This window comes from Phycodurus eques, chromosome 19 (genome assembly GCF_024500275.1).
Source record: "Phycodurus eques isolate BA_2022a chromosome 19, UOR_Pequ_1.1, whole genome shotgun sequence".
Taxonomy (NCBI): Eukaryota; Metazoa; Chordata; class Actinopteri; order Syngnathiformes; family Syngnathidae; genus Phycodurus; species Phycodurus eques.
Window position 1 is genome coordinate 18,966,163 of NC_084543.1, and position 17,248 is coordinate 18,983,410.

The window sequence follows — 17,248 nt, forward strand, 5'->3', positions numbered from 1 at the left end:
ACATATTTAACATAAAGGGGAATTTTGAGAATTTTAGATGAATGAACAGCACGATTAGATGGAAGACTTTGAATAGTCAAAGGTCTTTTTTGTAATTTAATTTTTATTTTGTTTCATGAAAGAGGAAATGTTTCGATTCAGAATGGAAGCCAAAGCAATAATCAAAACAGATTTGTGGGTTGGGGGAATGCGTGTTATACACTCTTGGAGAGGAGACGGCGGTATGCACGTAAACGTTGTTTGCAATCCGCCTAAAAAAGACAGAGAAGGAGAAGAACAACAAAGAGTCGGAAAAGAAGAAGAATCATCCAATCAAACGAAAGAGTGCGACGTTATCCAATCAGACACAAGCAGCAGCCGAAAGCGATGCAACATGGCACACTAAAGATGGCTACTGCACCCTATCTGACGATGGACGCCTGACAAGGAGCTACTTCTAAAATAACATTACTATGCGGATGCAACCTTCGACGGGTAAGCGAAAGAACTGCTATGGTTGATCGAAAACGATGGTGCTATTGCTATTAATGCCATCGCGTACTCTTCCGGTAGAACTAATCCAGTCCAGTACAGTATAGGCTTGGAATCGTGTCGACACGGTGCGTTGCTTCATGACTTATCTGCTACTTTGGGGGCTAGGGGCATACTAGTGTTATCCATTGCGAACGTAAACAAGGCTGTGTAGTCGCGGAGTGAACGCTGTTAAAATGGGGAGGGGGAATTAAAGGGGAAAACTAGACCACGAAGGCAGAGGCCGATATCTAATGCACCGAATGGGCTTCAGTAATACCAACACCTGTACACACTAACCGGCCATAACAGATAATGACCCACCTGCACTCTCTTGAACTGCCCCCACTTACACAGCTTTGCTAGGAGGCTAGGGGAGAGCTATCCAAGATCCTCAACCTCAGCATCCCACTCTCCCCCAGTATAGCCTTACTTGGGGACGTCTCCTCCCTATAAGCCCCCAAACATTTTCAAACGTAACAGTGAATGAAAATATCTTTTTTTGGAGCAGTAATTGATGCAAACCTCTGTTGAAAGTCACACATGGATGATACCAAAGGGAAAATATTGGAAAGTAATGGGTATCCTCTACCAAACTAAGGATGTCCTGAATAAGTAATCATTCATTCATTCATTTTCCATACCGCTTATCTTCGCTCCGGTGATGGGTGTTGTTATCTTTGGGCAAGAGGCGGGGTACACTGAACTGGTAGCCAGCCAATCACAGGGCACATACAAACAAGCAACCGTTCCCACTCACATTCATACCCATGGACAATTTAGAGTCCTCGATTAGCCTACCATGCATGTTTTTGGGATGTGGGAGGAAACCGAAGCACCCGGAGAAAACCCACGCAGGCATAGAGTGAACGTGCAAACTCCACACATGCGAACCCCGGTCCCCAAAACTGTGAGGCAGATGTGCTAACCAGTCTTTCACCGTGCCGGCGCTTTATTAATCATTATACATAATATATTGCCCATTGTTACTGCTATAGATCGCCTGAACTGAACTGTGGTGAAGCCAGCCTTCACTCAAAAAGAAAAAGTCAAGCCAGCTGGCCCTAATTCTGTTTATACTAGGCATTACAGTAGTAAACTGCCAATGAGAGGCGAAAGCTACCTTCAAAATAAGTCTACCAGGAATAGGCCTACATGGAAGTCAATGCATCGGATTTGAAATAATTATATTAAATAAGCTCTCTGTTATAACGCAACCAGTCCACTTCTGAGAGAAAGTAGACTGAATTGCAACCACCAAAGTTAATTCGAATCTTGAGATGCATTCAAAAAATAAAGTTGATTTTAAATCTGCATATATGACTGCAAGTATAAAAAAATAAATACAATTTTAAAAAAAATCTCATTTCCCATCGTGGAGCACTGGGATGGTGTAGTGTCCTCCAGGACTGGACTGGTCTTGAGATACCGAAATGATTATTTTTAATGAGTCTTTGAAATCAGTGGTCAAAATATGCCAATTTCAGGGGACTTTTATTTTGAAATACAACACCAGTATTGGATGGGAACTCTTTTGGTGGAAACCTGGGATGGTGTATTGTCCTCCAAGACTGGACTGATGTTGCAAAGCAGGAGCAAATTTATTTACAGTGGGCACGGAAAGTATTCAGACCCCTTTAAAATTTTCACTCTTTGTTATACGGCAGCCATTTGCTAAAATCATTTAAATTCTTATTTTCCCCTCATTAATGTACAACACAAGCACCCCGTATTGACAGAGAAAAATGGAATTGTTGAAATTTTTGCAGATTTATTAAAAGAGAAAAAAACATAAGTATTCAGACCCTTTGCTCAGTATTTAGTAGAAGCACCCTTTTGAGCGAATCCAGCCATGAGTCTTTTTGGGAATGATGCAACAAGTTTTTCACACCTGGATTTGGGGATCCTCTGCCATTCCTCCTTGCTGATCCCATTCCTCCTTGCAGATCCAGTTCTGTCAGGTTGGATGGTGAATGTTGGTGAGCAGCCATTTTCAGGTCTCTCCAGAGATGCTCAATTGGGTTTTAGTCAGGGCTCTGGCTGGGCCATTCAAGAACAGTCACCGAGTTGTTCTGAAGCCACTCCTTTGTTATTTTAGCTGTGTGCTTAGGTTAAAAGTATTGTTGGAATTTGAACCTTTGGCCCAGTCTGAGGTCCTGAGCACTGTGGAGAACGTTTTCGTCCAGGATAACCCTGTACTTGCCCGCATTCATCTTTCCTTCGATTGCAACCGGTCGTCCTCTCCCTGCAGCTGAAAAACATCCCCACAGCATGATGCTGCCACCACCATGCTTCACTGTTGGGGCTGTATTGGGCAGGTGAAGAGCAGTGCCTGGTTTTCTCCACACATGCCACTTAGGCCAACAATTTCTATCTTGGTCTCATCAGACCCGAGAATCTTATTTCTCACCGTCTTGGACTCCTTCAGGTGTTTGTTTAGCAAACTTCATGCGGGCTTGCACTGAGGAGAGGCTTCTGTCGGGCCACTCTGCCATAAAGCCCCGACTGGTGGAGGGACTGCAGTGATGGTTGACTTCCTAGAACCTTCTCCCATCTCCCGACTGCATCTCTGGAGCTCAGCCACAGTGATCTTTGGGTTCTTCTTTACCTCGCTCACACCAAGGCTCTTCTTCCCCGATTGCTCAGTTTGGCTGGACGGCCAGCTCTAGGAAGGGTTCTGGTCGTCCCCAACGTCTTCCATTTAAGGATTATGGAGGCCACTGTGCTCTTACGATCCTTTGGTGCAGCAGAAAGTTTTTTTGTAAACTTGGCGAGATCTGTGCCTTGCCACAATTCTGTCTCTGAGCTCTTAAGGCAGTTCCTTTGACCTCATGATTCTCATTTGCTCTGACATGCACTGTGAGGTGTAAGGTCTTCTATAGACAGGTGTGTGGCTTTCCTGATCAAGTCCAATCCGTATAATCAAACACAGCTGGACTCCAATGAAGGCCAGTGTAAAGACTAGAATTGGAGTGATATGCTCTGACCCAGGGGTGCTCACACTTTTTCAGCATGCGAGCTACTTATAAAATGACCAAGTCAAAATGATCTACGTATTATAAAAATGCAAAACATGAATTTATTTAGAAATAAATTGAAGATTCTTTCTATGTACAATATATGTTGGTGTACCTTGCATAACTGAACGAACCCTTGTTGCAAAATATAACTCTGTACATTTTTGTCATTATCTTAATCTGATGACTTGCACTGAATGGAATCAGCCAGCGATGCATAGTCCGGACAGCAGCTGCTGATAGCAAGCCTCAAGCACAATGATCATCAGTCATGGTGGAACGGTATTTGGACTTAATAATCTTCATGTGGGAAAAGACTGACTCACATAAATAAGTGAAGCCGAATAATGCAGTCAAGAAGGCAGCAAATATCCTCATGTTGTGGTACTTTTCCTCTGTGATTAAGAACTGCTTATGTACCCTGGACTTAAGTTCAATGTCAGCTTGTAGTGTCAAAATCTCATCCTCCACTCCAGAAGAGTTCAGGTGAAACAATGTTGCAATTTTAGATGCGACTGAATCAACCTCAGCATCTTTCTGGAAAGGGTAACGCATGAATGTAGCGACTGGCTCCAATAAAACAAAGTCTTGAAAACGTTTGTCAGACTCTGACAGAATTCTCAATCTGTGTTGCGCGCACACCTTCCCTTGTGTCTCTATCTCTGACCCCAGGTTCTGGAAGCTTGCCAAATCATGGTGCTGCAGCTTTGAGAGGAGATGTTGCATTTTTCGTTTGAAAGCATTAACTGAGCTGATCATATTCATCACGGTTTTGTCTTTTCCTTGTAGCTCTACATTAAGGTCATTCAACATGTTGGTCAGATTGGCTAAAAGTGCCAAGTCCAGCAGCCATTGTTTGTCATTTAGTTGGTTGTATTCTGCGTGTTTAGCTTCATGGAAAAACTCCTTAATATCCGGACAGAGCTCTCACAATCTTTGTAGGAATTTCCCTCGGGTAAACCATCTCACGTCAGTGTGGAGCAACAACTCAAGAGTGGTCAAAGTGCGCATTCTCCAGACGTTCACCTAATAGACATCTTTGCAGAGATCTAGTGCGAAAAGAACAGGTGATCTTTGTTGCTACATCCATTATCTCTTTCATGTTTAGCATTTTTACGCATAACGCTTGTTGGTGTATTATGCAGTGGTAATTGAAGAATTCTGGGAAAGCATCGTCCTCCCTGCATTTTGCAATGAATTCATTTGAGCGGCCAAGCATCGCGGGTGCTCAGTCTGTGGTGATGGACACCAATTTGCACACTTGGAGCTGGGTTTTGTCAAAGTTTTTAAAAGACTGAAATCTGTCCTGTCCTCGCGTGTGTTCTTTCATCGGCAATAGTTCCTCTTTTGCAGTCATATCTGTAAACACCATCCGAATAAAAATCCACAACTGGGCTGTGTCACTTACATCTGTAGACTCGTCCAATGAGAAACACTCGCGGTCTGCGAAATCCTTCCAAAGTTACTGGGTCACGTTCTCTCCTATGGCTTCACTGCGCCTTCTTGATAGCTGGAAAGCTTTGATTGAAGATAGTAATTCTGGTTTGTTTTTTAAAGTCTCGGAATGACGAATCAGCTGCTTCAAGGAATGCCTCTTTTACCATCTCTCCCTCTTGAAAGAACTTTTGTCTTAACGATGGAATGACTCACCCGGACCGATGCTTCGGTGGCTGCCTTCGCTTTTGAAGTTAGCTTTGAGAAAAATGACTGCTGTCCGGACAGGTGGGATTTTAAACCCTTCACCTTTCTCACCTCACTTTGTGGAGGGAAGTCAGTGTCGTAGTTTTTATGCACAGTTCTAACACAGTTTCCCTTTTTCGGACTAGCAATAATAGACTGGCAGATGAGGCAAACGCACCTGGAATATGACATTGTGGAAAAAAAAAGTCCTCCTCCCATTCCATATGGAAATGGTATGTTTTTGGCTTCCTACTTGGACAAGCGCTCATAATTATAACCATTCTTTAGTTGAGAGAAAAAATAAATTGGACGGTAACTCGGTAGCTTACTGGAGTTTTGCAGCACCTTGCGATGGTTGTACGCGCATGGGCGGTGACCAATATGTCAGAAAAGGTGAGATCTCAGACTGGCTGCCGTGTATGTCAATCAAGTAACAAATTTTGTAGTGAGGATGAATGATAAGCTGACATCCATTTTTTTTTTCCTAATTTCATGCGATCTACCCACACTTCCTTCGCAATCGACGTATTGGGCACCCATGCTCTGACCTCTTTGTTCTGGTCAGAACCCGAGCTGCAGCATTCTGAATGAGCTGCAGTTGTTTAATGCTCTTTTGGGGGAGTCCAGTCAGAAGACCATTAGAATAGTCCAATCTGCTTGAGATAAAAGCATGGATGAGCTTCTCTTTGACTGCTTGGCACATGCAGGGTTAGGGTTAAGGCTTCACTCTGGATATGTTCTTCAGATGGTAGATGTTTTAGTAATTGATTTTATATGACTGTTGAAAGTCAGGTCAGAATCTATTAGTACACCAAGGTTTCAGACTTGGTCTTTGGTTTTTAAAGAGAGTGACTCCAGTTATGCGGGACGGTGGACCGACTGGTTAGAGCGTCTGCCTCACAGTTCTGAGGACCGGGGTTCAAGCCCCAGCTCCGCCTGTGTGGAGTTTGCGTGTTCTCCCCGTGCCTGCGTGGGTTTTCTCTGGTTTCACTCCGGTTTCCTCCCACATCCCAAAAACATGCGTGGTAGGTTAATTGAAGTCTCTAAATTCCCCCCAAGTGTGAATGTGAGTGCGAATGGTTGTTTGTTTCCCTGTGCCCTGCGATTGGCTGTCAACCAGTTCAGAGTGTACCCCCGCCTCCTGCCCGATGATAGCTGGGATAGGCTCCAGCACGCCCGCGACCCTCGTGAGGAGAAGCGGCTCAGAAAATGGATGGATGGATGGATGGATGGACTCCAGTTATTCCGAACAGCAATCCTCTTTTCTTTATTGCCAAAAACAATTATCTCAGTTTTGTTGTGGTTTAATTGAAGAAAATGTTGGCTCATCCAGTTATCTGTTTTAGACACTGACACAACACCTCAATTGAACTGCAGTCATCTGGAGACACTGCTAGATATAACTGTGAGACGTCTGCAGAGCTGTGATAACATTAAATTTCTGAAGAATCTCACCCAAGGGTAGCATATACAGGGCGGGCAAACCAAAAATCTAAATACCCCTGAAATATTCAGAGCTACTGTATGCAGCATAACACTCGAACGGTATTTAAATTACCTTGTTGGGTTGTCATGTTTTAACCAACAAAAGAACACATTTACATTATTACAGTACTGAATTCTATAATGTTTTGTTGTATTATTTGATACATTACAGAATGATTAAATAACAACCAATGTTACATCTGCCACAAAATTAAGAATAAAAAAAATTCGGACTACTTTTTGCAACGCTGTAGAAAACCACAAATAGGTGAATTCGCCAACAATGATCCTCAAATAGGCGCACTATTACTGTATAAAAAAAGTAAATTGACCATAATATGTCCCCTTTAAAGACTAGCTAACATGTAACTTCAATGTTTTCCTCATCTTATAATTGTGTAATTTGTCATTTTTCCAGAGGCGGCTCCATGCATATTATGCTAAGCATCTGGACGCACCACAGGAGGAACAACTAATCCACCCAAAAAATAGCTGGATTGCGTTTGCTGGCTTCTTTCAAGGCTGCACCTACCTGCTGTCTCATTCTGCCTCCAAATTCATCACGCATCTGCAGGCTGACAGTGAGAGCTCTTATTGTCCAAATTTGGATTTGGCATGCACTGACGGGAATCTGTCAGGTGGTGTTGACTGGTGAAGAAGTAGAGCATGAGGAGTGGTTGCTGTTCCCATGGAATCAAAGGATATGAAACAGGTGAGTTGAATATCTGCCTGTGTTCTGATTTCCCTGAGTTGGGCTGTTGTTCACAGAACCAGAGAGGCCCCTGGAATTTGGTAATGGTTGACTCCCCGAAAGAATTGAGGCATGCAAAAGCAGCCACGCAGAGACCGTAGGTGGTACACATTGGATTCATGATTGAGAACATCATTTGTGTGGTTTTAAGTTTTCGAGCTCCTCACATGGGGCACAAGTTTTTTCTTATTGCAGCTCTTAGGTCTTTTTTTTTCAAAGAAAATTGCTTGTATTCTTTTTTTTTTTTTATTTTTTGCCATGCCATTTTCTACTAAAAAAGACAAAATAAATTGCAAAAACCCCAAAAAATAGTTGCTTGTGTGACAAAGGCAGAGTAGAGAACCATGTGGTGGAGATGTGAAAGGAAGTGTGTTGTGCGGCTTTTAGTGAAAACAGGCTCTTAGCGGACAGGAGGAGCTTCGAGAAAACTGGACCACTACAGCCAAGGTGATTAGAGAGAGACACGGGTACTTGGTGTGTCTTCTTGCAGGAAAGAGAATAAGAAGACTTGGTGGTGAATTATATATCGGGCCAATTATATATTACTCGTGCACTCACTGCAGTTGTCTCAACAGGCTGCACTATTTGCATATCTGTTGTTGACCAATACTGGCCACTCATGCTAGAGTAGCATCTGCTCCATTTGCACATTGATTGAGGAGTATCTGCAACATTTGCACAATCAACATTGTCCCAGACTATCGGACTACTCGTCACTTTAAACCGCATACACTCGCTTGAAGTCTCGGCGCCCTTTGCACAATGGTCATTGCACCGGACTATTGCGAGATTAGTCATTCGAACTGCTCTAGAGTGTGCTAGTGCTAGAGGACTCTGAATCTTTTTGCACAATTGTCAAAAAAAAAAATAATAGTTTGTACCGGCATTACCAGATAACTAGAAACTCTTCATTGCTCAGTGACTGTTTTTGTCAATGTCTTTGTCTCAAACATGTTCTCTATCAATTGACTGTCTGTTGTCGTACTAGAGCGGCTCCAACTACCGGAGACAAATTCCTTGTGTGTTTTTTGGACATACTTGGCAAATAAAGATGATTCTGATTCTGAAACATTGAAGTTCAAGGAATGAGGTGAAGTGGGAGGACACTGAGTAGTGCTGTCACCAGAGGTGGGTAGACTTGCCAGATACTCAAGTAAGTACTGTTACTTGAGAATAATAAGACTCAAGTAAAAGTAAAAAGTAGTCATCCAAATATTTACTTGAGTAAGAAAGTACTCAATGAAAAAACAGTAAATTGTGAGTAACTTCAGATTTTTTAATCATAGCATGAACATCAAAGAAAATTAGAAAAAAATAATAATACATGGGAGTCGACACACACCTACCACCTTTTCAATGTTTAACTGCCCAAAAACCAACAACACATACATTGGGCCCTCCAGAAACATTATTTGCTTTATTCACTTAAATGACTTAATGAAGAAGTCTGATTCGGATGCATCCCGGACGCCTCCCTGGTGAGCTGTTCCGGGCATGTCCCACCGGGAAGAGACCCCTGGGACGACCCAGGACACGCTGGAGAGACTACGTCCTTCGGCTGGCCCGGGAACACCTCGGGATCCCCCGGAAGAGCTGGATGAAGTGGCTGGGGGGAGGCAAGTCTTGGGCGTCCCTGCTAAAGCTACTGCCCCCGCGACCCGACCCTGATAAGCAGTAGAAAATAAATGGATGGATGGACTTCATGAAGAAGCTGTTTGCTGACCAGACTTAGTGATTGTGTGTGCGATCACTAAGCCCAGTTGTGGATTTTTATTATTGTGTGTGCAATCACTAATGTTGCCATATCTACTGCCAAAACAACAAAAGAAACATCCCTTCCGTCAGACCTCTCTGCCATAAAGCCCTGACTGGTGGAGGGCTGCAATGATGGTAGACTTTCTAGAACTTTCTCCCATCTCCTGACTGGATATCTGGAGCTCAGCCACAGTGATCTTTGGGTTCCTCTTTACCTCTCTCACCAAGGCTCTTCTCCCCCGATTGCTCAGTTTGGCCGGACGGCCAGCTCGAGGGAGGGTTCTGCTCGTCCCAAACGTCTTCCATTTAAGGATTATGGAGGCCACTGTGCTCTTAGAAACCTTAAGTGCAGCCGTTTTGTTTTTTGTAACCTTGGCCAGATGTGTGCCTTGCCACATTTCTGTCTCTGAGCTCTTCAGGCAGTTCCTTTCACCTCATGATTCTCATTTGCTCTGACATGCACTTGTGAGCTGTAAGGTCTGATATAGACAGGTGTGTGGCTTTCCTAATCAAGTCCAATCAGTATAATCAAACACCTGGACTTCAATGAAAGTGTAGAACCATCTTAAGAATGATAAAGAAACCTGTGTTTTAAAATCACCTATTAACTCAAGGTTCCATGCATGTTCGTTTTTGTGAAAGAACTACAATTATAACGACGTGTTAAAAGCCAACCAATTTATTCCTGACAGAGGAGTCTATAAATTTTTCAGAGCTCTGGGTCAGCAGCTACGCTAATCTTAGCCTCAGCCGAGATAGTGTCGACTGAACAACACTATCTGTTCCTGCCCCAGACTTACACAATGTTTCAAAGAGGAAGTATGGAATCGTCTTCGTCTGATTGGTCCAGGGTCCATTGACGTCATCGTTGCTATGCAGAATGATGGCCTTTTGCCGCTGTCGCTAGATGCCGTCTCCACATTCTTGCTTCTCATGTTTACAGCAACCCTTTCTAGTCATTGTTGTCTCCAATAGTTGTTCCCTGTGGCCTCCACATGCACCCTGCTGGGAGCTTTCCTGCATCACACCCTTATCTGATTTACATTTTATCCTCCTTGCAATTAAACACCCATGTTCACACCCAGACCAGTTACACAATAAAACCATCTGTCACATTAATGATCAGAAGAAATTGACTTCTTCTTCTTTTCCTTTCGGCTTGTCCCTTTAGGGGTCGCCACAGCGCGTCATCCTTTTCCATGTAACCCTATCTCCTGCGTCCTCCTCTCGAACACCAACTGGCCTCATGTCTTCCCTCACGACATCCATCAACCTTCTCTTTGGTCTTCCTCTAGCTCTATTGCCTGGCAGCTCCATCCTCATCATCCTTCAACCAATATACTCACTATTTCTCCTCTGGACATGTCCAAACCATCGAAGTCTGCTCTCTCTAACTTTGTCTCCAAAACATCGAACATCGGCTGTCCCTCTGATGAGCTCATTTCTAATTTTATCCAACCTCGTCACTCTGAGAGCAAACCTCAACATCTTAATTTCTGACACCTCCAGCTCTGCTTCCTGTTGTCTCTTCAGTGCCACTGTCTCGAATCCGTACATCATGGCTGGCCTCACCACTGTTTTATACACTTTGCCCTTCATCCTACATAACACACCTGACACCTTCCTCCACCCGTTCCAACCTGCTTGGACCCGTTTCTTCACTTCCTGACCACACCTACCATTGCTCTGGAGGGTTGACCCCAAGTATTTCAAGTCCTCCACCCTTGCCATCTCTTCTCCCTGTAGCCTCACTCTTCCCCCACCACCCCTCTCATTCATGCACATATATTCTGTCTTACTTCGGTTAATCTTCAGTCCTCTGCTTTCAAGTGCATGCCTCCATCTTTCTTACTGTTCCCCCACCTTCTCGCTACTTTCACTGCAAATCACAATGTCATCTGCAAACATCATGGTCCACGGGGATTCCAGTCTAACCTCATCTGTCAGCCTATCCATCACCACTGCAAATAGGAAGGGGCTCAGGGCTGATCCCTGATGCAGTCCCACCTCCACCTTAAATTCGTCTGTCACACGCACAGCACACCTCACAGCTGTTTTGCTGCCCTCATACATGTCCTGTATTAATCTAACATACTTCTCTGCCACTCCAGACTTCCGCATGCAGTATCACAGTTCCTCTCTGGGTACTCTGTCATAGGCTTTCTCTAGATCTACAAAGACACGATGTAGCTCCTTCTGACCTTCTCTGGACTTTTCCATCAACATCCTCAAGGCAAATAATGCATCTGTGGTACTCTTTCTATGCATGAAACCATACTGTTGCTCGTAAATACTCACTTCTGTCCTGAGTCTAGCCTCCACTACTCTTTCCCATAACTTCATTGTGTGGCTCATCAACTTTATTCCTCTGTAGTTCCCACAGCTCTGCACATCACCTTTGTTCTTAAAAATGGGCACCAGTACACTTTTCCTCCATTCCTCAGGCATCTTCTCACGCGCTAGAATTCTGTTGAACAAGCTAGTCAAAAACTCCACAGCCACCTCTCCGAGATGCTTCCATACCTCCACAGGAATGTCATCAGGACCAACTGCCTTTCCATTTTTCATCCTCTTTAGTGCCTTTCTAACTTCCCCCTGACTAATCATTGCTACTTCCTGGTCCACCACACTTGCCTCTTCTACACTATGACACAGTACCCATAGTGGAACTGTGGTACTGCATGCGGAGGTCTGGAGTGGCAGAGAAGTATGTTAGAATAGTACACGACATGTACGAGGGCAGCAGAACAGTGGTGAGTTATGCTGTAGGTGTGACAGAGGAGTTTAAGGTGGAGGTGGGACGGCATCAGCCCCTTCCTGTTTGCATGTCATGGATAGGCTGATAGATGAGGTTAGACTGGAGTCCCCATGGACCATGATGTTCGCAGATGACGTGATCTGCAGTGAAAGCAGGGAACAGGTGGAGGAACAGTTACAAAGGTGGAGGCATGCAGTGGAAAGGAGCGGAATGAAGATTTATATTCATATGTGCATGAATGAATGCAGAAAGGGAAAATGAAAAATGTGTTCTGGATCACATGCCACAAGTATGTTATCCTGTATTTTTGTGTCTCACTGATCTAAATCCTGTTGAACATCTGTGGAAGGAGCTGAAACATGACGTCTGGAGAAAGCACCCCTTCACATCTGAGACATCTGGTGTGGGGGGTGGTGGTACCCATGCCCCTCCCTTTGGGACTCGTCGGGGGGCTCTGGTTTGGCGTCCCCATGGCTGGGTCCACCGCAGGATGGGCTCGCTGGCTTGGCCCCCCCGTCCTCTGTGCCGACTTAGCAACTTCGTACATCGGCACTCTTACTGATGTTTAGACACTATAAAAAGCATCCCACCGCATCACTCATCAGTCGCACTGCCTTGCTTATTTCTTGTTCTATCGGTTAGTTGTTGCATGTCCTCACCTTATGTGCGCCCCTGCTTATCGTGACAGGCCTAGGTGAGTGTCCTCGGCCCATCATATTTAGTGTGGAAATAGCTGTGGATGGTAAGATGAAAATGAACTATTGACAACTTCCTTGTGAAGAATGTTAAGTTCAGGCCTTATCGTCCGAAAGTCATAACCAACGCCCTGATACGGAACACTTTAAGCACAAACACTTTTCAATAAGTTGTCTTTTGGAATTGTCCTTCAAATAAAGAACATATGTTGACCAGATTATTAAATCATTTTACCAGTCAATATTGCCTAAAATGACGGGCTTCTTTTTTATTTTTATTATTATTTTTTTTTTAGAGAGAGTACCTTTAAAACTCCAGGTACCTTTAAAATGTTGAACGCAATGCAGTCGAAAATTTGCCTGCACTTAACGTTTTTGCTGGTGCACTCAAGATAAAAAATTGTGTGCAACAGTGCAGCCGGTGCAAAAGTTAGTTAGGAGTCCTGCTTAACCATACGAGAGAATATGCCCCTGAGAGTGGTGTGGATTTGAAAAAAGCCATTCTCAGATGTAGAAATGATAAAAGAATCCATCAGTAAAGGGATTGTACAATGTTTGAAGGCAAAGAAAAAGAAGAAATGAGATCTAAAATGAAGCAAATCCCCTTCTCATATTCCAGAGCAACCAGAGGTTCTAAGGTACTGGCTGGTGATGTAGTTCAGCAACTTTGTGACGAAATAAAAAAAATGTAAACTGCATTTTCCAAGGGTAGATGAGTCCATTGACACCACTGAAATAATAATAATGCTTGTGCAGCATTACGATGCGGCAAAAGGAGTTTGTTGTACACGTCAAAATGGAAATGACATTTTTAAAGTATTTGTCGTTTTGAATATTACAGTATTATCACGTGGCTTGACCAACCTCAATAAATTGACCTACTCATTTGAAAAAAAATATTTGTGTAGCTGCATTAGGAGAGAAGTAAACAAAACTTCACTGTTCACCTCACCCTGTTCATCGTGCGTGTGTGGTGTGTTTAAGAACCGTCAATAAAATAGGACACCTAAATTGCAGACAGAAAATATACCATCAGTGAGTTAAACACAATGACAATAAGCATGTAAACTGTGGGCTTTTGAACAAAAAAACTTAAGTTATGGTGGAACACACAAGATGGCGGGCCGGATGTTGGCCGAGGGTTTTGAGGATGGCATATGGGTTTTGTTTTTGTAAAATTATGTGCCATGTTTTAGGAGGAAGATCCCGTTGCTTTGGGCTTGTTGACTCACCAGGCTCTGGGGAAGCTTAGGGATCAGCTTAGCAGCCTACTGGACCAGCACCAGAAGATAACATACCGACGGGCCTCTACACAGGTACATATCCATATTTATTTCATTACGCTTCCTATTTGTACATTGAGCAATTGAGTAATCCAAACTGTTGCTATCATAAAACGTGATGTCCAGTGCGATGTGGTTGGTAACATTTACTGCGATGAAAAAGCGCTGATCCTGAACGCCCAAGCCAGCAGTCAACTCGCGTCAAAAAAGCGGTGATCCCAGCGGCCATTTAGCGCCCAAGCCAGTGTCGAGGTCGTGCTGAACCGGCTAACCTAAGGCGAATTGCACTGGCTGATCTTCTCAAATCAACAAATAACTCAGAACACGAAAAATGGCTCAAGGATTTGGAGAGTACATGGAGGAGTTGGAAGAAGTCACTCAACTTCATGTCAAACGAGTTGAGTATGTTGGTTCAAAAAGAAGAGTTGAAGGCTTTAGTTGATGAAGTGAGACAATTGAAAGAAATAATCAAGAAAAAGGACAAGAAAATAGAATCACAGCAAAGGAAAGTGAATGATTTGGAACAACATACGAGAATGGAAGCTGTGGTGATAACTGGACTATAAAGGGAGGGAGAAGACGCACCACCAGGTGCACTGCACTCATTGGAACAAAACGCCATTAACTTCTTTAACAGTAAGAAGATTCCAGTAGATGGCAAATATCTCGCAGCCTTCCACACTATCCCACAGAAACCAAACACCATACCAAAGATTTTGTAAACCAAAAACACAACATTTTATTGTTAAAGTTAACAAAGAGAATAAGCGGTTCAGGAGTGCACGTTATTGAACACCACATAAGAAAATGCTGAGACAACATGGCAAGTGAGAGTATTAAAGAAGCAAAAGCGAATTCAAGATACCTGGACAAGGAATTGGAATGCTTATGATCAAACTAAATGGAACCCAAGAGCAAGCCAAAGTAATAACTGTAAAAGAAATCACTGACTTGGAGCAATATACTGTAAATAAGATGCCGCCAGCTTGTCTTGGAACAAATGAGTGCTGAAAAAAAATCTGCTTGCCACAAAAAGAAACAAAACAAAATGGAAAAACGTACACACTTTGACTTTTGAATATTGGGATTACAGGCATCATGACTTCAAAAAGCACATTGATCCCTGATGGTTATTTAAGTGAGAATCTGAACATGGATTGTGGCTACTGCAATGGGGGCAACATAAAGGCATCAACAAGATATGTTTCGCGCATCCACTTCAAAAGCAGGAGCCTCTGTAAAACGTCTGTCCACAACAGATAATTAGTTAGAATTTAACTGTTGTGGAAATCTTGGAGACATGGCAGTGTGATGACAATGATCTGGAAGATTATGAATTATTGAAACAAAACACAGCAAACAAAAGGGGTCAAGGTGTGTCATGTTTGTGAATAACACCCCAACCTATTTGTAAGACTATTTGTAAGGCTCTTGAGGAACTGTGGGAATGTGTGACTATTGAAATACAAAATGAGGGCGGAAAGAAACTTCTTAAGTTGTATCTACAGATCAGTATCATCTCTGAACCACTACAACAAGAGTTGTAATTCAAACAAAGTTAGGTTTAGTGGTATGGGGGGATTTTAATGTTGATGTGTTCAAAACAGGTGATCCCATTAAAACACCAGATTTTGTTAATATGTTTGAATTTATCCATCCATCCATTTTCCATACCACTTATCTTCACTAGGGTCACGGGTGAGCTGGAGCCTGTCCCAGCTGACTCTGGGCAAAAGGCATGGTACACCCTGAACTGGTCGCCAGCCAATCGCGGGGCACTTATAAACAAAAAACCATTTGCACCTATGGGCAATTTAGAGTTGTCTATTTCCCTACTATCCATGTTTTTGGGATGTGGGAGGAAGCTGGAGTACCCGGAGAAAACCCACGCAGGCACGGGGAGAACATGCAAACTCCACGCAGGCGGGGCCGGGGATTGAACCCCGGTCCTCAGAACTGTGAGGCAGACGCTCTAACCAGTCGGTCCACCGTACCGCCTTAATAGAGCATATTTTTGTTAATTTAACTGATATAAATTTCACAGTGGAATACTATTGACTGACATAAGTGTCAGTAAACTGTATATACAGTAACTGTATTTGAATTGAAGGTAAAGAGATATACAGTGGATACTTAAGATAGAAACTGATGAGAACACCTAAAAGGATTCAGGCTTGAAATGATGATCTTATAAGTCACGATTGGAATGAGGCTCTTATTGATGATACCAATGATTCGTACAATGCATTTCTAGATACTTTTTTTTACATTTATTTTTTATGATTACCACTGTCCAGTCAGAAAAAGAAAAAGGATAGAAATAAGTTATGAATGGATTTAAAATAACGAGATTGGATTTAAGATAACGAGACCATTGTTCCGCTTTGCATTGTCCCGCGTCCACCCTCTTTAATCCCTGTAACGAATGTTTCAATAATATGTGTTTGGTGAGAACACTAATATATGCAATGTGGCATTTGAGTGGTGTGGAGTTAAACATTTCATCTGGTTCACTTGACAACAGATTCAACATCAGACATTCAAGTTTGCAGAAATACAGTCACTAGTGGCGTTCATGTAAAGTTCTTAAAATATTAGGTCCCAGTCAAGTCCAGTGCAGGGTGTGGTTAGTGAACCCGCATTTGCAGTATCTCCCCGGCACCTCTGGATGTTGCGAGTACCCCGTCCATTGTCCTGGCTTGACTGGCCAGGTGTCGCACCGGCGCAGCAGGGAGGAGATTCCTTTGTTGGTGAGATACTCCGGGCTGGCTGGTGGTAGAAGTTAATTAATTTAGCGTTCTGGCGCAAAACTAGGTGTCTTTTGTCTCCCCTTTGATGCTCCTGGTGATGGTAATTCACTGAGTGTCGGCGTACAAAGGCAGATGTCTGGTCTTACGTTGATGCTCCTGGCTTGTAATTCACTTAGCATCTGTATGCGAAGTTGAATCTGGACGCTCCGTGGTCATCTACCTCAGTGGGGAGCGCGGTGGTCGCCCGAGACTGGGGTGCTTTTAAATGGCATGTCCGCTACAGTATATACAGTGGGGCAAAAAAAGTATTTAGTCAGCCACCAATTGTGCAAGTTCTCCCACTTAAAAATGTGAGCGAGGACTGTAATTTCCATCAATGTATACCTCACCTATGAGAGACAAGATGAGAAAAAAAATCCAGAAAGTCACATTGTCTGATTTTTAAAATAATTTATTTGCAAATAATGGTGGAAAATAAGTACAAACAAGCAAAATGTCTGGCTCTCACAGACCTGTAACTTCTTTAAGAGGCTCCTCTGTCCTCCACTCGTTACCTGTATTAAT

At 43.3% G+C, this 17,248-nt stretch overlaps 1 protein-coding gene across 7 annotated transcripts in view; it reads left to right on the forward strand.

Moving 5' to 3' along the window:
- The first annotated feature begins 330 nt into the window (after positions 1-330).
- tmem94 (transmembrane protein 94) overlaps positions 331-17,248 on the forward strand; it is a 137,482-nt gene continuing 120,564 nt past the window's right edge. For 5 of the 7 annotated variants that reach the window (XR_009770386.1, XR_009770387.1, XM_061705672.1 and 2 more), the window contains exons 1-3: positions 331-474; positions 7,111-7,404; positions 13,848-13,967. Coding sequence is in view for 4 of the 7 variants with exons in the window: in XM_061705672.1 (XP_061561656.1) it covers positions 7,381-7,404; positions 13,848-13,967 (144 nt within the window). In the remaining 3 variants the exon portion in view is untranslated. Of the gene's footprint in view, positions 475-7,110; positions 7,405-13,847; positions 13,968-17,248 lie in introns of those variants that run through there. The other 2 variants (XM_061705673.1, XM_061705677.1) reach the window with 2 other exon arrangements.